Source organism: Carcharodon carcharias, chromosome 4 (assembly GCF_017639515.1).
Source record: "Carcharodon carcharias isolate sCarCar2 chromosome 4, sCarCar2.pri, whole genome shotgun sequence".
NCBI classification, from domain to species: Eukaryota; Metazoa; Chordata; class Chondrichthyes; order Lamniformes; family Lamnidae; genus Carcharodon; species Carcharodon carcharias.
Window position 1 is genome coordinate 41,237,434 of NC_054470.1, and position 23,665 is coordinate 41,261,098.

At 40.4% G+C, this 23,665-nt stretch overlaps 1 protein-coding gene across 3 annotated transcripts in view; it reads right to left on the reverse strand.

The window, feature by feature from the left end:
• Positions 1-3,306: 3,306 nt before the first annotated feature.
• The window catches only part of LOC121277051 (guanine nucleotide-binding protein G(I)/G(S)/G(O) subunit gamma-7), a 294,950-nt gene continuing 274,591 nt past the window's right edge, over positions 3,307-23,665 (reverse strand). For all 3 annotated transcript variants that reach the window (XM_041185971.1, XM_041185969.1, XM_041185970.1), the window contains one exon: positions 3,307-5,130. In XM_041185971.1, the coding sequence (XP_041041905.1) occupies positions 5,005-5,130 (126 nt within the window). In that variant the 3' untranslated portion in view covers positions 3,307-5,004. The remainder of the gene's footprint in view (positions 5,131-23,665) is intronic.

Genomic DNA, 23,665 nt, shown 5'->3' on the forward strand with positions numbered 1-23,665 from the left:
ATATCACCGTTCCTTCACCCTCGCTAAGTCAAAATTCTGGAACTCCCTTCCTAACAGCACTGTGGCTGCGCCTACATCACATGGACTGCAGCAGTACAAGGAGGTAGCTCAAAACCATCTTCTCAAGGTCAATTAGGGATGGGCAATAAATGCTGATGTAGCTAGCGATGCCCATATCCCATGAACAAATAAAAAAAATTAAAACATTTAGCTGACATGATATGGCTAGAAGGATTGCTCCTTTGCATGGAAGTTTAGATTTCATGCTGGTTGGACTTCCAGGGTGCCTTTTATAAAATGGTGAGTAGGAGGGTAAGATCTCCTGAAGTGCCATTTTTTTTTGGCGAAAAACAGACACTGTTGACAAGCAGAACCTGAGAGAACTGACCTTCAGTGAAGTTTCAAAGTCCCTGAAAACACAACAGGAGTTAAGGTAGTGAGTAGATTGCCAAATCAACAGATGATTCAGAGCACCAAATACTGAATCTTTTCTACTTTGCATTGCCAAAGGAAAAATTTAGTGTAGTGACTTGAAGTAGATATTATTGTGCTAATGACTGAGTTTGAGAAATCTAGGTTGCTGATTGACAGTCAAGATGTCAGAGACAGATGATAATTCAAGATCAGTTACAGTTTCTATTCTTTGGAGAAAAGTTGTTAGTCCAGGAGGCTTCCACAAACTGCTGATGGCTAAAATCTTGAGATCAAGCAATAACACTGTTCTGGGCAACAGTCACTCAAAAATGATAAACCTCTTGCTTGTTTTGAAGGTGTCAGTCTAGGCTGAGTGGTAGCACTCTTGCCTCTGAGTCAAACATAATGGGTTCAAACCCCAATCCAGAGACGAGCACATAATCTAGGCTGATATTTCAGTGCAATAACTAAGGGAGTGCTGCACTGTCAGAGGTGCTGCTTTTCAGATCAGACATTAAACTGAGGGACCACCTGCTTTCTCAGGTGTAAAAGATCAGATGGTATTATTTTAAAGGAGAGGATATTTATCTTGGTCAATATTTATTCCTCAACCAACATCACTAAAAACAGATTATTTGGTCATTATCTCACTGGTAATGAGGGATCTTGCTGTGCACAATTGGCTGCCATATCTTCTTATAACAAAGAATGCTTCATAAGTACTTAATTGCTATAAAATTGTTTGGCACACCCTGAGGTCATGAAAGGTACTGGGTGAATACAAGGTCGTCAATCCTCTTCTTGAACCATGAAATAACTGGCTGTAATCCTTGATGTCTTAAATTAGTGAAGGATCCAGAAAGAATTGGAAACTTTGTTTGTTTCTGCCCATTCAAGGATTATTATTATATTGTTTATACAAAAAATAAAAAGTTTTACTGAAGAATATGCAATAATTGTGTAAGATTAATATGAAGTTTGTTCTCCAGACATATCTTATGCTAACCAAGATGCATTGCAAAATCTCTCAAAAGAATTACTGATAATAGGTTATTAATAAAGAGAATTTCCTGTCAGACACACTGACAGAACTTGTGGTACAGGAAAGTGTGAAGCAGATATTAACATGGCAGCAAAAGCAGTTTGGTCAGGTGACCTTAGCGCCATAAGGAAGGTCGATGGTAAATTGAAAGTCTTCCTAGGAGAAGGTCATATAAGTCTGGCCACAAGGACTCCTAAACTGTAAGATACTTCCCAAATACATTCATAATCAATGTAAGCCATATTTCATACCCATTCTTTTGAAGGACACCAACATATTGCATGTTTTTATACTAATCTCTGTATAACATCATCCAGAACTTTCAAACAAGGACGATGAGTATGAGTTGTTGAAGGATGCGCTGACTTCTGAAGTCTAGTTCATCTGACATTGTACAGCTCACATTAGGCGAGACTATCCTATCTCTTTTTGTTTTTTTCCAAGTTGTTCTTTCATCTTGGATTTGATTAGAATTTAAAATCTCATACTGAAAGAAAACAATGCTTGGAGATTGGGGTTTTACAGTGAAATTCCCAACAGGGAATGAAGCAGAAGGTAGGCATAAAGACAAGTGCTCGGGTGACATGACAACTTAATGTTGCAAGCCTTGTTGTGAATGCATTTTCTTATAATACTATTCGTAAATATTTTCCCCATTACAAGTGACTTGTCATAGCAATTTGTAATGGCACCAGTGGTGTGAATGAACCTCCATTATTCCCTCTGCTGAACTAGGGCGAGGAGGAAACACCACTCTAATCCTGTGAAAAAATATGAAAAACAAGAGAAAATTATGAAAACTGAAAGGCAAGTGTTATCCCATCATATTTTACCATTGAAAGATTTGAGAAAGTCAAGAAATATAAAAGAACTTTCAAAGAACATGTCCTGACTAGTAGGAACGAAGTAGAAGAGTGCCCTTGCACTAGGGTGATTGTTAATATTGTATGCTGTTTTAAAAACTCAGTTTTGGGGAGGCAGAGATATGCCATTCAAAAGAATCTTTCTCGTCTGCTTTTTGTACCCTGATGCTCCTAACATTTCCTACAAAAAAATCAAGGGGAAGTGACAGACTCCCAAGCTTCTTTCAATACTGCTCCTGAGCAGGCAGCTAAGAGGCGTGTGGGATATTTTAGATGTCTCTGCCTCCAGATTCCTCCCCTTTCTCCCACCCTTCCTCCAGAAAGAATCTTGCATCCACTTAGACCCTGGTTGCTGGACCATTTTAGAAATTGAGACTGCATCCGAATTTATGAGACACAAGCATCCATTCTATCATCCCTTGCCAAAGTATATCTTAGCACCAATGTATCATGTCAATGTACATGATTTTCAGTCTTCCAGTCAATTGTGCACATGTGAAGTTAATTTATGAATCTGTATCTGCAAGATTAATTTGAATGAAAGTGTAGTGACACAAATCCACAATCACAAAGCTGGGAAAATATACTCGCAACAGGATACTGTAATGAAATGTCAATTTAAAAGGCTTTGGAATAAATCTCAGTCAACAGCTTTGTGAAATTAGTTAATAGATGTGCAAATTTTAATGTTTACTTCAGTTAAGTGCCTCTGTTTGGTGCTCTTTCAAGGTACAGATATTTAGTTCAGGGCTTGGCATGATAAGGGAAATACTTTAATTTTCACAGCTAATAAAAGGTAATTAAAGCTTTTCTGTTATGTTTTTCCTAAAAAAAGGCACTGTAAAAGAAAGAAAAAGCAGAGAGAAGAGCAGGTGGTAGGATTGACATGGCACTGCAAGTTACGTGTCACAAAATTCTACAGTCCGTCACAGACCACATGCTTCTACTTCCAGTTACTTAAAGAAAATGTTCTATTGCACAACTACATTTTCAAATGCTTTAAGAATTTTAATATGAGAAATTATCTTGTTCACTGTATACTCGACATATGCAAATAGCTTTTCATCATACAGTAACTTTTAGTGAAATTTATGGTGGTGTTCTTGGTGAGACAATATGGTTCTTAAAAAAAATTTTAATTATAAATATGGCAGGCTTACCTAACACTTAACAGCTGAGAATAAAAAGGCAACAACGCAAGGCAGCTGAAAGAACAATGCACATGCAACCTGTTTAAAGATGTTAAACAGAAAAATCTTGGCAAATGTTTTAACACTTGTCTTCCAACACAATAATAATTGTTTTTTTAAAAAAAATGCTTGTGGTTTTTTTTAAAGTTTTCTAACACTTCACTATGACATAAATCACTTGGCATTTTGATGGTTTTTGGCACACGACTACAGTTTGTTATCCTCAAGAGGTTTCTTATAATGAACAAGGACATGTGAAGAGTTGTGGCTTATTTGACACATGGGCAAATATTTCTTTCTTAATCTTTGTTTTCATTTTAAGCCGACATTCCCAGAAGTTTTGTCAATCTGCAGCTGCTGGTGTACCACTGAGCAGATTTTTCCCTCTGCATGGTAAGTATATACTGTGGGTAATGCTGCAAATAATAGATCAGAATTTAAGTTCCAAATAAAAAATCAATGAGCATGATCTCTAGGAGTTATAAATTAACAATATGAATTAATGTAACATTTTATGTTGAACTATAATACAGTTTAGTTTAGGATCTTCAAATATGGTGTGCATACACTCTCAAGGCAATAAAATAAGTTTTATCCCCTGTATTGTTGGATAATTTGTTCACTTAAAATGGAGTACAGGAAATTTATGTCCAGATAGATGGAACAAGTTGCCTAAATCCACATACATGACTTGACTGTTTAAACAGTTTATAAGAGGACCCCTGGTGTTGCTTTTGAGGGAATGAAATATTTCCATCTGCTCAACAAAATATTTTCAATTCTACATCATGCTGTTTAGCAAAGACAACTGTGAATCATCCTATAGTTTGGGCTATTTTTTATGGTTAAATTGTAACTACCAGGTCTACTTAAGAAAAACAGATGAAGAAAAAATGAATAAAACATTGATTATTTACATCGGTTTACCTTGGCAAGTACTTTGGTAGTGTAAATATGCAATTTAAAAGGCCGGGGAAGTAAAACTATACTGCTACACCAGCACATATCTAATTGCTAATGACAATAAAGATGAACAACGTGACATTTAAAAATGCAATGGATGCAGTCAATTGCTCCCCTTCATCTAATGTGTTATTGCCCAAACTATATTATCATCTTCCAAATGTACACTCTTTACAGATACACTTTTAATTTTTTTCAAGAATTTTAGGCAAAGATATTATCCTTGCCGAGTTAGTTTTTTTAAATCTAAGATCTTAATATTACAATCAGAAAATCTATCATAAAAGTCCAAAATAGCAATCCATTTCCATTGCTCTTCACCATAACATCTTCTTTCCTTCACTTCCAGAAACATGCTTAGTTGACAAACAAATAGAATCCAACTTTTTTTTCCCTATTTTTTTAAACACATTTCCACAGCAGTCCTGCATTTCAGAAGCTGCATTTGCTTCTCAAGGTCTGATTACCAATAGAAATTCTTGGCAGGTCCTCTGATGCTGTGGTTAGTTTGCGAAAGGATGGCTTGCAGCAGCTATAGAATGGTGCAAGGTTTTTTATCCTTGAAAGGGTTTTCAGAGGCTGGCACTCCAACGAGCAATGGATCATTCCGTGCATGCTGTTCACAGTAGTTCATCAAATCTACGGCTGCCTTTGATACCTGTCAAGGTTAAAGAGTCATCAATGACTTTGATTACTCATGACAATGATGTAAGAAAGCACAGAAAAACATGAGCTGCTTGCAGTGTTTTGCATATTCTGCAGCTTTAGCCTCGGTCTTACAGCAGTAAAAAGCATAAACATGGCATGTTATGAAACTACAAAATTATTACTTTCTTCAAAAAACATTTTCCCACTAAATTATATGTCTAATTCATTCTCCCATTAGATCCTAAGGTTGAAAAGTGAGATTAAAATCTTCCAACAGACCTGAATTATTGACACAGGGGAGAATCTTTCCCATGTCGGGTGGGCTGGTCGGGAGTGGATGGGCATGGAGCCGATTACTGGCTGTGATTGGCTCTGCGCTGCCATTTTACGTGGGCGGGCCAATTAAGGCCCGCCCAGCGTGACACGTGGTCAGTAGTGCTCGCGGGGGGAGGAGGGACAGTCGGGGCCTGCACTCTTTCACACATGCGGCCAAAAGAGTGTAGAAATCTCCCTGAGACACAGTTGCCTCAGGGAGATTAAGTTCAAATTGATATCTTTGAATAAAGGGAGCTAAAAATTATTTAGACATGTCCCCTCAATGTGACAGTGTCACATGAAAAACGCGAAGGCCGCTTGGCCTCTGCAACTGCCTGTCAACCTTAAGGTTGGACGGGCAGCCCTGTTAATTATCTGAATTAGTTTCCTAATGGCCTTAACAGGCCTTTGACAGTTCGGCAGGTAAGCAGCTGCCTCTGGCTCCACCCGCCGAATGAAAGATCTGAATGACGCGCGGTGACGTCGGAATGCACGCCCGACGTCACTATGCGTCATTTTACACGTTGCCGTGCTGGTCCCGCCCCACTACGCCAACGTGAAAGTTCTGGCCATAAATTATTTGGCTATTTTCCTGAAAATGTTTATAGTCCTTATGCTGCAACAGCAGTACAGATCTGATAAGTAAGGTGAGATCAACCTGTACATTTTTATTTAACTTATTTGATTTTGAGTAAGTCTCACAATGACTTTGTGGAGTGTCACAGAATTTTTTTGGAAAATATGTAGAAAAATAAGAATCTGTAATTTGTCTTTTTAGCCTGGAATTGATGCTGAGTAATGTTAATCAAATTTCTCTGTGTTACTCAAATAGAGGCACTGGTCCATTTAAAGTGGCTTAAATGCCTGTGTTAAAATAGTGGAGAAAGGAATTTGATATAAGCATGTGAAGCATTTGTATGATAACATCACTCACAATTAACTTCCAGACTTATCCAGTGTAATTAAACATAATAAAGAGTTTAGTCCAAATCTTACAGCTGCCCTCGAGGTAGTTGGACTTGCATTATAAATTTATTTTCCCAAGAAAAACTTCCCTCCAGTCTGAAAAACAACACTTTACACTATTACTCTCTGCTTTCTTCCCTTCAGCCACTTCTGTATCAACGCTGCCACTGTCCCTTTAATTCTATCGGCTTTAATTTTGCATACAAGTTTATTAGGAGTTGCTTTGTCAAACACCTTTTGAAAGTCCATATACACATCAACCATAGTACCCTTATCAACTCTCTCATCAAAGAACTCAAATCTAGTCAGTTAAGCACAAATAGCCTTTAACAAATCCATGCTGGCTTTCATTTATTACTAGAAAATATATCTGTGTTGTGAGATCTCTAAATTACTTGTATCATTGGCATCTGCCTTTTACTGTATACAAAAAAGAAACAGCATTTTTATACAGCACTTTTCATAGTGTCAAGGCATCCCAAAATGCTTCACAGCCATTGAAGCACTTATGAAATATGGTCACCGTTGTAATGTAGACAAACATGACATCCAAGTTGCGCAGGGCATGATCCCACAAACATTAATTTCACTCTCCTGAAACAGGAGTCTAGAACAACTGAAAAAGTGAAACCTTTTTGAAGCTTTCCCCCAAAAATAATTAATGGGGTTTGGATTCGATGTGAAGATTATAAAAAACCCTGAACATGCCTTCACTAGTTTTATTTATAAACTCTTGACTAGCAATTGTGGTTTAACTTGAAATAGTATTCAGGATTAAACTTCCGTACTCCACTTAATAGTTTACATACACTGTGGAATGGTGGGGGGAAGGGACCGTGAAGTGGGGAAGGCCACACATGCAAATAGGAAGCAAAGTTAAACCATCAGTCAGCCACAGTATATTCTAGATGGAGTCTTCTTATCGTGTCCACGGACAGTCTACACATGGCCCAGCCAGAACTGGACACATTTCTGCACCTTGTTGTTGAATTCGGCAAGATCTGTAACAGTGCAGGATTCCTCTAGCGATAGGCATTGCAGGAGATGTTGCATAGTCTGTGGCTCAGTTCCACATTCACAAGTTGTCGGGCTGGTTGAATATCCCCATTTGCTTAGTGACACCTTAGATGGAGTAAAGAGTAAGAGGGTGTACTGCAGTACAGTTGGAAACAATGTCGATACTGACAAATTGCATAGCAGAGTACAGTAAGCATTTTCTTAATAGCATAATAGATATCACAGTATGCAAGTAAAGACATACATGTGTTCAAATAGTCCATCAATAAAGATATGTTGATCCACCAATGAATGGGTTGCTGAAGGAATTGGCTCTGCTACATAGTTGGAGACTTACTCTGGAGAAAATTAAAACTTCTTTTCCCACGTGCCTTTTTTAATCAATCAGCATGTCATGGAAATGTATAGGCAAGCATTTATTGCCCATCCCTAATTGTCCTTGAGAAGGTGGTGGTGAGCTGCCTTCTTGAACTGCTGCGGTCTATGTGGTGTAGGCACACACAGAGTGCTGTTCAGAAGGGAGTTCCAGGATTTTGATCCAATGAGAGTGAAGAACGGCAATATAGTTCCACATCAGGATGGTGTTTGGTTTGGAGGGGAAATTGCAGGTGGTGGTGTTTCTATGCACTTGCTGCCCTTGCCCTTCTTGGTGGTAGAGGTTGCAGGTTTGGAAGGTGCTGTCGAAGGAGCCTTGGTGAGTTGCTGCAGTGCATCTTGTAGATGGTACACACTGCTGCCACTTTGTGTCAGTAGTGGAGGGTGGATGTTGAAGGTGGTGCATGGGGTGCCAATCAAGCAGGCTGCTTTGTCCTGGATGGTGTTAAGCTTCTTGAGTGTTGTTGGAGCTACACTCACCCAGACAAAGGGAGAGTATTACCTGACACTCTTGACTTCTGCCTTGTGGATGGTGGACAGGCTCTGGGGAGTCACGAGGTGAATTCCTTGCCGTTGAATTCCCAGCCTCTGACCTTCTCTTGTAGCCACAGTATTTATATGGTTGGTCCAGTTCAGTTTCTAGTCAACGGTAACACACAAGGTGTTGATAGTGGGGAATTTAGCGATGGTAATGCAATTGAATGTCAAGGGGGGATGTTTAGCTTCTCTATTGTTGGAGACGTTCATTGCCTGGAACAAGTGTGACAGGAATGTAACTTATCACTTATCAGTCCAAGCCTGAATGTTGTCCAGGTTTTCTGCATGTGATCACTGAATGCTTCAGCATCTGAGGAGTTACGAATGATGCTGAACATTGTACAATCATCAGTGAATATCCCTACTTCTGACCTTATGATGGAAGGAAGGTCAATGATGAAGCAGTTGAAGATGATTGGGCGTAGGACACTACCCTGAGGAACACGTGCAGTGAACTGGAACTGAGATAATTGACCTCCAAGAACCACAACTAACTTCCTTTGTGCTAGGTATGACTCCGACCAGCGGAGAGTTTTTTCCCAATTCCCACTGACCCCAGTTTTGCTAGGGGTCCTTGATGCCACACTTGGTCAAATGTTGCCTTGATGTCAAGGGCAGTCACTCTCACCTCACCTCTTGAGTTCAGCTCTTTTCTCCATGTTTGTACCAAGGCTGTAATGAGATCAGGAGTTGAGTGGCCCTGGCAGAATCCAAACTGAGTGTCAGTGAGGAGGTTATTTCTGAATAAGTAACATTGGTAGCATTGTTGATGCCCCATCACTTTGCCCATGATTGAGATTAGGCTGATGAGGCAGCAATTGCCCAGGTTGGATTTGTCCTGCTTTTTGTGGACTGGACATACCTGGGCAGTGTTCCACATTGTTGGGTAGATGCCAGTGCTGCAGCTGTACTGGAACAGCTTGGCTAGGGGTGCGGCAAGTTCTGGAACACAAGCCTTCAGTACTATTGCTGGAATGTTGTCAGGGCTCTTAGCCTTTGCACTATCCAGTGACTTCAGCATTTTCTTGATATCAAGATATCTTGATATTGAGTGAATTGAATTGGTTGATGACTGGCATCTGGGGATGGATCATCCACTCGATACTTCTGGCTGAAGATTGTAGCAAATGCTTCAGCCTTATCTTTTGCACTGATGTGCTGGGTTCTCCCATCATTGAGGATGGGGATATTTGTGGAGCCTCCTCCTCCAGTGAGTTGTCTAATTGTCATCCACCATTCACGGCAGGATGTGGCAGAACTGCAGAGCTTAGATCTGATCTGTTGGTTATGGATCGCTTAGCTCTGTCTGTTGCATGCTGCTTAGGTTGTTTGGCATGCAAGTAGTCCTGTGTTGTAGCTACACCAGGTTGATGCACCTCATTTTTAGGTATGCCTGCTGCTGCTTCTGCCATGCCCTCCTGAACTCTTTGTTGAACCAGGGCTGATCCCCTGGCTTGATGGTAATGGTAGAGTAGAGGATATGCTGGGCCATGAGGTTACAGATTGTGGTTGAATATAATTCTGCTGCTGCTGGCCCAAAGTGCCTCATGGATGCCCAGTTTTGAGTTGCTAGGTCCATTCAAAATCTATCTCTCTTAGCACTGTGGTAATGCTACACAACACAATGGAGGGTATCCTCAGTGTGATGTCGGGACTTTGTCTCCACAAAGGCTGTGTGGTGGTCACTCCTGCCAATGCTGTCATGGACAGATGCATCTGTGACAGCTAGATTGATAAGGACAAGGCCAAGTAGGTTTTTCCCTCTTGTTGACTCTCTTACCACTTGTCACAGGCCCACTCTAGCAGTTATGTCAAAAACAAAAACAAAAATACCTGGAAAAACTCAGCAGGTCTGACTGCATCTGCGGAAAGGAATACAGTTCACGTTTCGAGTCCGTATGACTCTTCAAAAGAACTAAGAAAAAATAGAAACAAGGTGAAATATAAGCTGGTTTAAGGGGGGGGGGGTGGGACAGGTAGAACTGGATAGAGGGCCAGTGATAGGTGGAGATTGCCAAAAGATGTCATAGACAAAAGGACAAAGAGGTGTTGACGGTGGTGATATTAGCTAAGAAATGTGCTAATGGTAACATTAAGGGCAGAAAGCAGGACGAGCAAGGTACAGATAGCCCTGGTGGGGTGGGGGGAAGGGGGAGTTATGTCCTTTGGGATGACCAGCTTGGTCAGTAGTGGTACTACCGAGCCACTCCCGGTGATGGACATTGAAGTCCCACCCAGAATTCTGTGCCCTTGCCACCCTCAGTACTTCTTCTGGGGGACAGTATGTGATAACCTGCAGGTGGTTTCCTTGCCCATAATTGATCTGATGCTATGGGACTCCCAGGGCTACTCCCTCCCAACTATATATCACTATGCCACCACTGCTGTCCTATCGGTGGGACAGGACGATACCAGGTTTGGTGATAGTGGCGTCTGGGACATTGTCTGTCAGGTATGATGATGAGAGTATGTGCAGCAGCTCTCTCAATTTTGGCACAAGTTCTCAGATGTCAGTAAGGAGGTTGCTGTTGTCATTTCTGGCACCTAGGTCAATGCTGGATGGTCTGTCTGGTTTAATTCCCTTTTATCAGGCTTTGTAGCAGTTTGATACAACCGAGTAGCTTGCTAGGCCATTTCAGAGTCAACCACCTTGCTGTGGGCATACAGTCACATGTAGGCCTGGTTAAGATGGCAGATTTCCTTTAGGCAGTCAACTATAACTGAGAGTAGCTTTTAATTCCATGGTGATGCCATGGTGGGATTTGCACTTATGTCCCTAGAGTATTAGCTTGGGCCACTGGGTTACTAGTCCAGTTACATTACCACTACACCACCGTCTCACTTCTGATTGTAAGCATGTTTACAGGGATGGTTCCAAATGACCCTAACATAAATCATAGAGTCAGGTCCTAGCCTGGAATATTGGGTCTGAGACCTACAAGAAAGGGTCAGGATTACTGATGGGCTGCAGCCCTCATTGGTGGCCAGTGGAATCTCCTGTAATGGGATCATTTTAGGTTTCACATGAGCAATCTACAGTCATTGTTGGTTCTGCAGATAACAGCCTGAGACCTCCATGTTTGCGTGTGGATCAGCTAACAGAATATCTGAGCTTGTTTCCAATTTATAGTTTGCTCCATTGGAACAGGAATTCAACCTTTCGAGTTTATTCCACCATTCAAAAAGATCCTGGCTGATCTTTAACTTAACTCCACTTATTCATCTTTGTTCCATAATGAGAAGTGACTTTACAATTTAAAGCCTACAACTAAAGAGAAAATGATTGCCATCTTCATTATCTACTAAAGAGAGAAGAGTAGAGAAATGTATGCTCCACTGTTTTAAAGCATTTGTTGTTCATTTATTTGCCTTATTTATATATACAAAAACACCTTATTAGCTGAGAGGCTGGGTTTCAGTTTGGTACAAGTTCATATTCAATTTACTTTTCAAAAAGAGGAGGATCACCTAGCAGCTCATGATGCATTTCAATAGTTGGTTCTCTGTTACAATCATTGAATGTTAATTATTATTTACCCATATATTGGGCTGAAAAAGTCATGGGCCAGACTTTTTCCCTCGTCAGGCGAACTCAGTGGGGGCGGGTGGGGAGTCAGCTGCCGCCCATGATCAGCTCCGCACCACGATTTCACGTGGGGGCCATTAAGGCCTCCCCAGTGTGCATTGTGAGCGGCAGCTCAGCGCTTCCTCTGCGGGTGGGGGGAGGAGCAAGAGTCAGTCCTAGCATGCGGTTCGCGTATGCGCGAGTGAGCTGCCTCAGGGAGATTGAAGTGCTTTTTAAAAAAATTAATAAAGATAGTAAAAATTTAATAAAATATGTCACATGAGCTGGGACATGTTTTTAATTCAAAAGTAAAGTTTTTATTTTGTTTGTATTTGTTTTATGAAACGTCATCCCACTCGTGGATGAGATTTCTGAAGCAACGTAAAGGTCGCTTGGCCTTTTCACCTGTCCGCCAACATTGTCACATGAGGGGGACACGTAAGGGATTTTTTTTTTCTATTTTTAATATTTTTCAAACTCCAACCAATCTCCGAGGCTGCACTTAGCCTTGGGGAGATGTGCACTCTTTTGTGCACATGAGCAAAAGAGCGCACTCTCACTTTTAGGGATCCGCCCACATCCCCCCCCTCCTACCCCACCGCCTGCACAGGAAGGGCAGAGCGCTTCCCGCCGGACGTCACGTTGGGCGGGCCTTAATTGGCCCACCCACGTAAAATGGCGGCAGGGCCCACCCGCCTGACAGGCAGAAAATTCTGCCCCAAGTAAAAGGAAAAGTTAGAACTGATGCTGAGAAGATTTTCTTCACAAAAAGCATGGACAATAAATGGAATAAACTTTTGGATAGTTGTGTCAAAAGCCCTCAGATTATTTTAAAAACCTACTGGATACATTAATCAAGAAACTGTGAGGTCTTTCTGGATAAATGGTTCTAACCTGAATTTATTTCGTGATTATAAGACGTTTAGGAAATAATGCCAAGTCAACCAAATCTCAGGGATATTGCATATCATTAATCAGGGCAATGAATAAACCGCTGGCACAAAGAGTGCAGACACCGAGGAATAGGTTAATGGACCAGTACCGAGAACTAGAGGAGATCATTCACAAAGAAATAAATGACCTAGCAAAGGAGAAGTCAGGTTTTCAGTAGAGAGTTAAGATCATGGCCAGAAAATTTAAAGCTAAGAGACATATCTTATGGGTTCTTGTTTCTTCAGTGGAGGTAATGATTTTCATAAATAGAACTACAAGGGTAAAGGAGTGGTTGATTAGTGCAAGTAAATTCAGACAAAGTAATAAAATATGAAGCTCAAAAAGCAAGTAACAACTAATTTACTCAAATACCAGAAGCATCTGGAATAAAATGCTAACATTGGAAGGATATGTAGTGGAAGGAAATTATTTAGTTAATTCTGTTATACCAGTAGAAGCCACGCTGATAGTAGAAGCCATACTGACTGGAAGTGTAAGTTGGAGAACTGGGAATATAACATTGTAGTCCTATCTTCAACACATGCTTCCTATGACCGTGGCTTTCATGCTGTGATTTCCTAAACGTCATCTGCTTTTGTCAGCCATGGCTCAGTTGGTAGAACTTCGTCTCTGAGCCATAAGGTTGTGGGTTCAAGTCCTACTCCAGGACTTGAGTACAAAAATCAAAGCTAACACTCCAGTGTAGTACTGGTTGAGTGTTGAACTGTCAGGGCTGCTATCTTTTTGTTGAGACCTTAAACCAAGGCCCCATCTGCCTGCCCAGGTGGATGTAAAAGATCCCATGACATAATTTTGAAGAAGAGCAGGGCAGTTCACCCCATGTCCTGGCCAATGTTTTTCCCTCAATAAACATCACAAAAAACAGACCATTGTTATTATATTCTTGTTTGTGGGAGTTTGCTCTATGCAAATTGACTGTTGTGTTTCCTACATTACAAGTGACTATAGTTCAAAAAGTACTTCACTGGCTGCAATGTGCTTTCAGATATCTGATGGTTGTGAAAAGTGCCAAATAAATGCCATTCATTCTTTTTTTCTCTTGCATATTCAGTTCAATATGCAAGGAGACATATAGGTTGTTTTGGAGAGTTAGAAATTAGAGGGGAGAATAGATAGCTATATATATTCAGGATAATTTGGCAGCGAAGGAACTTGGAAAAAGTTGGAAATAGGAATATGGAACTGCTCTGAGGCTGAAGAATATTTGGGTCAGGATGTCACTAATCAAATCCAGTCAGCAGATTGCGGGTGAAGATACAGAAGCTCACAGATATTGCACCCAGCTGAAACCTGCTTATGGCTTTCTAAGGCTAGAAACAAGTCTATATATATGCCAGAGATGGGATCACAATGACATACAGTGCCAAAGAACTCTTATGTTTGAGGGATTCTTCCTGTGAGTGGGTGCCTATATTTCTGCTATAGTGGCATTTATGTCTACTGGCACATTTCACTTACGCTGATGTCCTAAAGTCTGGGTCAATGAAGACAAGCGTATCATGCTCATCACAATGGCTCGATTGAAGACCTTCCTGAGATACTTCGTTCATGGGTTGATCAGTGCTGACAGGCTGTTGGCAAGGCATAGTGCTGTTTGGAATCCACCATAGTTGGTGGGTCAGGAGTGTCATATGGCAGTAGTTCAAAAATGTGGTCGGGCATTGCCAATTTGGAACTGATTTCAGATGGTGCTGGTTTGGTTACGGTGGCTGGTTTCTTTAACTGGTCCCAACTGCCTTGGATACTGAGGTGCAGCCAATGCTAGTGAGATGTAGATAGCACCCGTTGCTAGCAAAGAGTCAGCATTAAGATAATTTAGAACAAAGTCTCTGGTTCTTCCTTTGGAGTGTTCATTATGTCTTTCTGGTTTTTCCTGTTGCATGAGAGATAGGACTGGCGGCACAATTATTCATGTTGCATTTGGCAATTGACATTTTATACACTCTTGACACCAGCTATTGCAACTTTTACAATGCTTAAACCAAATTACAGAGTTTGAGGCTGCCATATTCTATTGAGTATAAAGGTGAACAGCGTTGACAGAGAAAACAAAAATCAAGCAGGAGTGGGGATAAACAGTGGCAGACAGGTGCAGTGCCTGCCTCTACAAAGAGTGGAAGCAACAGGTCACACGTCAGCACATATATACATAATTTTGTGAGATTTTTGTACAGTATGTCAAACATATTGCTTATGTGCCGACTGGAAGAGGTCTGGACTCAGTGGTGTGTGCAGAGTGTGGAATGAAGAAGATTAAGTATTAGCATAAGTAATTGGCTGCACAGATTATCATACCATCAACAGTATTGGATTTGCACTTACACTCTAAGAATTCATATTGAGTTGGAATGAGATTAATAGCTTTAAAAAAGTTGTGTCCAGGTGTTGGGTAGGCATGCATACAGTGCTCTTGCCTGTCATGAGCATGCTTCTACAATAGCATTGAAAAAACACCAGAAACAGCTTAACCAACCTAGTGCTAAATTATGGAATGAAGGCAAATATTTCCCTCTACAGAAGATCAGAAAATTACACTCCCTAATGTGCTAACTTGAATTCTGAAAATTAATAGCAGCACATCTACCCCTATCATATGCAAGTGAAGCCTTTTCTGTTTGTTTTTACATCTTGCACTGTGAATAAGCTTAGTTACCCTCTCAATCTGGAAATGTTGATAGTTGAAAGGGGTTAAGACAGGGCCTGCAATCCTCCAGGATTGTCCTGGACTCTCTGGCAATTAAAGATCAATTTCCTGGATGCTGCTTGCAGTAACCCTGGAGAGAAGGTATATGGGAACTAAAAACATGCTTTAAAAACTTTTCTTTGGACACTTAAAAATGTCTTTATCAATCACAAAAAAAGGCTATTTGACTGACAGTCAGAAGCATTTGTTCACTTTATAATTGGTGTGGAAAGGCAGTGTGCCATGAGGATGGTTATGTCGGGTGGTGGCAGGAGTGTGGGGTGGGAAGATTAGAAGCGGCAGGGTTAATTAATACTGGCAACCCTAGGTTAAGGGAGCAGAACAAAATAAATAGCAAAATGCTTGAAAAGGTTAATAAAAATTAGGGGTCAGGTATCTTTATTGCCTTCCCTCCCTACCTTAATCATATACAGCACACAGAATCTAATTAGAAGGTAAACATTTCTACAACTTTCACAATACGCTCAGTAACAAAAAAACTACCTGTCAAGTTTCTGACAGACATCTTACAAAACATGATGCATATCACCATCAATGAAGATTTGTTTAACCACAGATGCCAGCTGGTGATATCCGCATTCAGTTGCTCAAATACCATTGCTGACGTGTGTATGCTTGTATTGAAGACACTTCCTGAATATTTTATTGTATCATTAGCCAGGTTGCATGGCAAAGTGCACGGTACAGCAGCAACTGCTACTTTAAAACATGGTGTAATAGATTCTGAAAAAGCAGACAACCCTTTCATTCCTAACACTTGTCAATGAAAATCCACTGACCTAAAATTGTAATGGTTTCCTTTTAAATTAATTATACAATAATCTAACAACCATTAAATAGGAAGATGCAGATCTTCTTCAGAACCCACTATATTATTGGTATATCTTAAGGTATAATTCAAATATTCTACTGCACAGCCATTATGAAGCAATGGATAAGTTGGAGTAATATAGGGTTACATCTGTAGCAATGTCAGCAATGGGATTGGTGCATCTGCAGTCAGCCAAGAGACTGACCTCAGTTTTAGCTGATCCTCTCCATATTTGTTACTTCTGGAATAAGTAACCTAAGCCTTCCTACTTTCTATTAAGGTAAATTAGTGGTTAACAAAGATATTGAGCCAAATCTTCCTGAGAAAATAATGGCATATTAATACCACAGGCCATTATTAATGTGTAAATTATCTAGCAAGTTCAGCGATTTAGAGATGTGGCAATGCGATAATACCACTACGCCATCATTTCTCTGATAAATAGGAAGTGTCCAATGATAGATTGGGGTGAGGGAGGGAACACCAGAGACAGTGAATATTTGGAATTCTCTATCCAAGAGATATGCCATCATTGAATAAGTTTACGGTTGAATGACAGGTTTTTGGACCATCAGGGAATCAAGGGAAATGGGCAATGGACAAGAAAGTGGGGTTAAAGCCCAAGATTAGTCATGATCATATTAAATGGTGCAGCAGGCTTGATGGGCTGTTTGGTCTCCTCCTGTTCCTATTTCTTAATGAAGTGGGAGGAGGAGTCATTGCAGATGATACTTGAACTATGATTCAATAGATAAGAATGGAACTAGGTGAGTAAAGTGCACTAAAGTAGATGGCAGGGGAGAGGTGTTGGAGGACCATCTTGTTATGATCAACCATGTCAAAGGCTGTGGATAAGTCAAGAAAGACACAGTTGTATTGGATTTCATTCCACGCATACATGCTATGAAGGCACAACAAAGTCATTAATGTTATTACTCATTTTTTCACGATGGATCATTGGAGAATCTTGACAACATTGTGAAGGTATGAATTCGTAAGGGAAAATACAAAAGAAATACAATATGGCAAAAGATGCAGGAAGTTTAAAGAATCTGAAATATGAAAGAACTACAAACTGTAGGGAACATGTCTTTTTGTTTCTGTTGGACTTGTAAAGAGCCTATCTTTTTATTTTCTGTTGGACTGTGGATTGGGGTTGCAATGGCTGCAGGTTGGGGGCATGTCCACTATTTCTTATGTATGAGAGATATATACATTGTTACAGTCCTGGAACAAAGTGTGCCATGAAAGACAGGAAGGCGCCAGAAAGGAGTTCCGGACCAAGGGAGGTGCCTGACAACAGTGTTTTAATTGGCTCCTAACCAGGTGACCAAGGCTTTGTGTGAAGGGCAGTGCAGAAAGCTCCTGGCCTGCAAAGTGAAAACATTTCAAATCTCTTATCCTCATATCTTTATAACCTGCTCTTTCTCTGAGGAAACCCCGGTAAAAAGGAAAAGTGGAAAAGCACTGTTAGAGACATTGAAAAGCAAGTTCTCCACCAGTGAACTAAATACTGAAAGTGCTGGAAGACCACCTCGTGTCATCAACAAGAACCGAAAGGAATTTGGAAGACATCGATCAAAATCAACCCATCGACTCCTGTACTTCGGATTGGAGCTATTGAACTATTTTATTCCACCCTTAAAATCAATGTTTTGTGTGTCTTGTGTGTGGGTTTGTGTGTCTTGTGCGTGTGTGTGTGTGTAGGGATTTAAGAAGGAGGTAGATTTTAAATTATAGTGTTAGAAGTTGGCAGTTCATATTTCTTTCTTTTGCCACTAGTTAAAGGCAATTTGTTCAATAAACAGTTATTTACTTATTAAGTTTACAAACCGGGTGTATTCTGTTAGCCTAAATTAAACAGTTAGGTAAAATTGGGGCAATCTGGTGGCTTGGTCAAACTTCTCACACTTGTCGTGGCTTGGAGAACAGTGGGGCTTGATATTACAGTGCACTATCCCCAGTGAGTTGTGACAAAACTAATGTGAAACTTACCACGGCCTAACAAATAACAGTTTAAGTGAAGTGTGTCAGTGTAGGGGAGATTTAATCTTCTGGAAGATATTGAAGAATGAATGGAAAATGCATCAATAGGATGACACAAAAAAAGAAAGGGGAATAGCTACAAGTACTTTGCAGTAGCCTTTTCATTCACACTGAGCTCTACTCCACTCAACTGTTTGCAAAGTGACTGGAGGAAGTATTTGTTGTATAAAAGCAGTTAAGGGCCAGGACTTTCATAACATTATATCTCAGGCAAAATTTTTCTCCCACTTTCAGTTGAGAGTCACAGTAAAATCTCAAAACTTATATTTTTCTAGTGGTTCATTGAGTCTATCAGAAGGGTTTCATAATTTTGAAATTTATATGGAAATAAATATAAATATAAAAGTCTGATCCATAGTAACATCTATTAAGTGTAGGCTGCTGGCTCTTTTCCTTAGTTATCACTATACTATGTGCTTGCCAGCTCCCTTCCCTGCACACTCATAGAGGAGTATTCAATTTTGACTTGGGCACTAAAACTCATTGTCAAGGTTCACAAATTAATAAAGGCAAATTGGATGAGATATAAAGAGATACAAGGTGTTTGTTGATCAATGCCTCAGGAGGTAGTCGGCATTTTCAGGGAAGAAAATGATGAGGATGGGGCAGAGAGTGGGTGGAATGCTCAAGTGAACAAATGCCTCGTAACCATCCTTATTTACTGTTCTTTATTATTTGTCACAGCCAGTAGAATAAGGGATCCTGAAAGGTTTGAGGCAGATGCATTTGTTTGTATGTCTGGATATACTGGATTGCCTGGGCACAGTGCATAGTGGAAAATCAGGCAAGTCAGGTGGGTTCCCTTGTGAGGGTGTGCCTATCCTCACTGGTTCTGTTAAATGCCAAGCCTGGCCACATTCTCAACCTCTATTTCCCACAGCAACTATCAGACTTGAGTCCTCAGCCTTGCCTTCTAGAGCTCAAGAGTATTTTTCAAGACCTTTGACTGAATACGGTTTACAAGTGAAAGGAATGTAGAATTAAATCCAAGGTGCACAATTCAATACTGTTTTATTGGCTTGTGTCATTTCTAAGTACTCAGGTATTTAATGTTTGCGGTTGTTTCTAAAGGTGTTATGAAATTCTTTAACTCAGTGTTCGGAACATATTCTCTTGATTCTTCCAAAATAGCATTGCTTTGTCACCGATTCTGTGTAATGTTATGAATTTAGATTGTCTCTGTCAGCAGGTTGTAAACACGTACTTAAAATTGTGCAACCCATTCTCAAAAGAATTCCTACTATTTCTGTGCATTACCAATAGCATATAGAAATCAATGCCTGGAAGGGCAACGGCAGATGCATGGGAACAACACCATCTGCAAGCTCCCCTCCAAACCATACACCATCCTGACTTGGAACAATATCCTCGTTCCTTCACTGTCGCTGGGTCAAAATCCTAGAATTCCCTTCTTAATGACACTGTGGGTCTACCTGCACCAGATGGACTGCAATGGTTCAAGAAGGCAGTTCACCATCACACAATTAGAGATATACAATAAATGTTGGCCTTGCCAGCGACATCCAAATTCCAAGAACGAAAAAAAAAATCCAGGAATTGCAGTTTTTAAATTTTGTCTTTCTACTGTTTTATGATGTAGATTTATTCTCTCATTCTCTCAATTATATGCTTTTATGGTAACTAATTTCTGCTTTTTAAAGTAAAGTTGGTTGCTTGGAGGAATTTAGGACACAGGCATTACATTTTTGTAGCCCTTACTAATTGTTATTATTGGAAAATCATTTCACCTCACAATCTATTGTGTCTCATTAAGTGCAATTATTGAGATGCATTTTAAAGTTTCACTTGTTTCAATGTTTACTTTTCTAAAGTTGTTCAGAAATCAGGGTTTGGGTATTTTATAGATAAGAAGGTTCAAGGCTGTTTGTACTTTATTTGAATTATGGTTAAATTCATAGCAATTTGTATTGTAAGACATATTGTATGATGCGGGTTTTAACCTCATGCTAACATTCTACAGTGGCCTTTAGTTAGTGTGTATAAATCAAGAATCTGATTGAAAGTGCACCTTTTGATCTCCCAGTCAAAAAGATGGAACTAAGTATTCAAGGATCAGATTGAACATTTTTGGTGTGCACGGCAAGTTCTCCACTGCCAGGTAAGGTTCTTGCAGGGACCAATTCAACAAAACAAACCAAACAAAGCTGAAGTTGAAGTACAGAAATACTGCAGCCTTTTCCTGAAATTTATCTAGAAAATGGCTGACTCACACAACAACAAGGCTCCATGTTCAATTTAACATCTTTGTTGAGTTGACAGTTTTCAGACAGAACAATGGTAGGTGCATTACAACTGGTTTCAGTGGTCTTAGGTTTGCAAGAGGAAAAGTCAGCTGCAGTTATTGCTTCTGATCACTGTTCTGCGGCTCATGTTGAAAGTCCATATTTGTGGACAATAGGTGAGAAAGAACTGGGCTTGGATGTGATGCCATGCAGTTTAAAAATGCCTACCTGGATGAGGGAGTTTCTGGGCAACTGAAGAGAGGGATAGGGAGAAGGTTGGAGAGGTATTCTGTTGGACAGAAAGGTGACTGGGTACTGTATCACTGGAAAGGGATGAAGCAATGTGAGTTGCTGCTTTGGCAGAACTAACTGTGGGAGATGCAGTTGAAGAACCCATCTATGCCCAGTAAGGCTAGCTGGAGATCCAAGGTCTGTTTTTTCTTGGCAGCAGTGGAGAAGTGTTACAGAGACCCTATCCAGCAATAAGTTTATTCTTGTCATAAATTCAGGATGTTTAGTGTAAGATGAGAACTACACTCATGTATTCCTTGATAATGATCAAAAGAACTAGCTGCAACTGGCCAGGAAAGCTATTGTACTGACTCTGAAAATGCAGAAGCAGTTGGGCAGCACCACGAATAAGATTTCAGGGCCAGTTCAATATTATTGAAGGGCTCAGATTGAGGGAAATTGCAGGTGTACAGCTCAATAGTTCCATTCATTTATTTAAATGGATGTTAGCTTCAATTTCATGCAATATGCTGCAATTATGGGAGCTCAGAATTGACCTGTTTAAGTAAATTGCCTGGATTTGATTGGATGTTGAACACAGTATGACTGCACAGAATTTTGTAAAACCTAAGGTGCAACTTCGGTGTGACGGGATCTCTACACATCACTGCAGCCTCACTGTGGATGACTTTCAGTCGTTTCCATGATTTCATTACTTTTGACAGACTCAGTAGTCTCTGCTGAAGAGTCTGCCGAAATGTGGCAGAAGAATTCTGCAGAACGTCTCAGGGGCTGCAAATTAACAGTGCTAGTGGCAACTCTGGTTGCTGAAGATGTCATAAACCTTACTAATATATGCAAAAGTAAGCGCATAAACTGCTCTTCACTGCCCCTAGTAACACCAGACATCAGGGATGAACAGGTGTCCCTGGAGCTGAATATTTGGCTCAGCGAGCAGGGGCATGGCCCACTCGCTGAGGTGTAAAATGAGGCGTGGTGAGTCGGCTGCGTGCCTGCCGAACTGCCAAAGGCCTGTTAAGGCCATTAAAGAACTAATTAAGCCTATTGCGAAAGCTGCTCATCCAACCTTAAGGTTGGTGGGCAGGCGAAGAGCCCAGGTGGCCTTCGTATTTTTCATGGAGCCTCATCCATGGGCGGAATGAGGTTTCGTGAATGATTTAAAATTTTCAGAAACATTTTTATTAAATTAATGCACAAGTCCCAGCTGACGTGACAGTTTCACATGAGGGGACATGTCATAAAAATTTTTACAACACTTTATTACACTGTTCAAATTTAAAACTAATCTCCCTGAAGTACCTCTGTGCCTCAGGGAGATTTCTGCGCTGTTTCGTGCATATGCGCGAAAGAGTGCACTCCCAACTCAGGGAGTGCACAGCGCTTTCGGGTGCATGTCAAGCTTCGAGGGCCTCAATTGGCCCGCCCATGTAAAATGGTGGCACAGACCCGATTGGGGCGCCGTTCGGGTCTGCGCCTGCCCCCACACAACCACACCCTCCCCCCCCAACGGGGGGAAAGTTCTACCCCTGGTGTCCACTCTTGCCATGATGCAAATGATGGGAAGTATGTTGGGTGCCATATCTTTGACATTTGTATATTAATACACTGCACCCTGTCATTCTTGGGCAGACATATTTTATATCCTCTATCATGTCTGATAGCAAATCCAAAAAGCAGCAGGACTGAGTTGGTGGATTGGCTGCACCAGTCTGTTAGAGATACAAGTGGATAACCTTGGTCTTAATTTCTTTTTACCTTCCATTCATGATAAATGGTTGGATAATATAACCTATATAAACCTTTGAATTTTTAGCATCATTAGATAATAGAGTAGAGTATACATCTTCTTCTACAATAATTGTATAACAATATTACATGATGAAAAAATGAATACATTTGTTTTAAGTTGCATTATAGATAAACAGAATATAAAACCTGGAAATGCTGGAAATATGGGAAAACTACAAAATGCTAGAAGCATTTTGCTGGCAGAATTTGAAAAGAGAAAAGGGAGTTTAATATTTCAGTTGGAGTACCTTCAATAGGTACTAATGGGCCTATCATGTATTTCCAGCATTTTCTGTTCTACACTGTAACTACACGTGTGGAGAATGAGACTCTATTTTTGACTCCTTTATTGGATCCCTCCCAGGAATACACATAGTCCAGTTGAATGAACTACAATTAAAAACGACTTGATCCCAGGCCTCCGCCAATACTGCTACAAAATACCTGGTAGCACTAAGAATGGTGGCTTGTCATGTGTCAAGGAGTTTGATGTGCACTGCTTTCTACTGTTCTGTGGTGTATTATGACGGGCCTTAGATACTTAGTGCTGATGTGTATTGTGGACCTGCCACTTTCATCTATCATTCTAAATAGCAAAAAGATTAAAATGAGGAGAAATCACAAACCACACTTTGCAAGATCTAGAGCTCATTGAAACTCAAAATCTGACCACTGTAATCAGGAAAAGTTCCATCAATTTCAGTTGGCTGAGATTGCTATTAATATTAACTTGTATTAAAATACTAAAATGACCGACCACATGGAGAAGGAAGTTGTGTGGTGGGCATGTGATTCCTCACAGAAAGTTTTGCATCTCCTTCTGATGGGGAGCTGGGGGAAAAATGATAAAGGTTAAGAAGCCTGAGTTAGTTTTGTAGAACTCCAAGCAGCTGATGACAGAGCACCATCAAGCACAGGCCCATGAGAATGTACTGTCTGTCTTCTAGACTGAGCAATAACATGTGGGTTGGC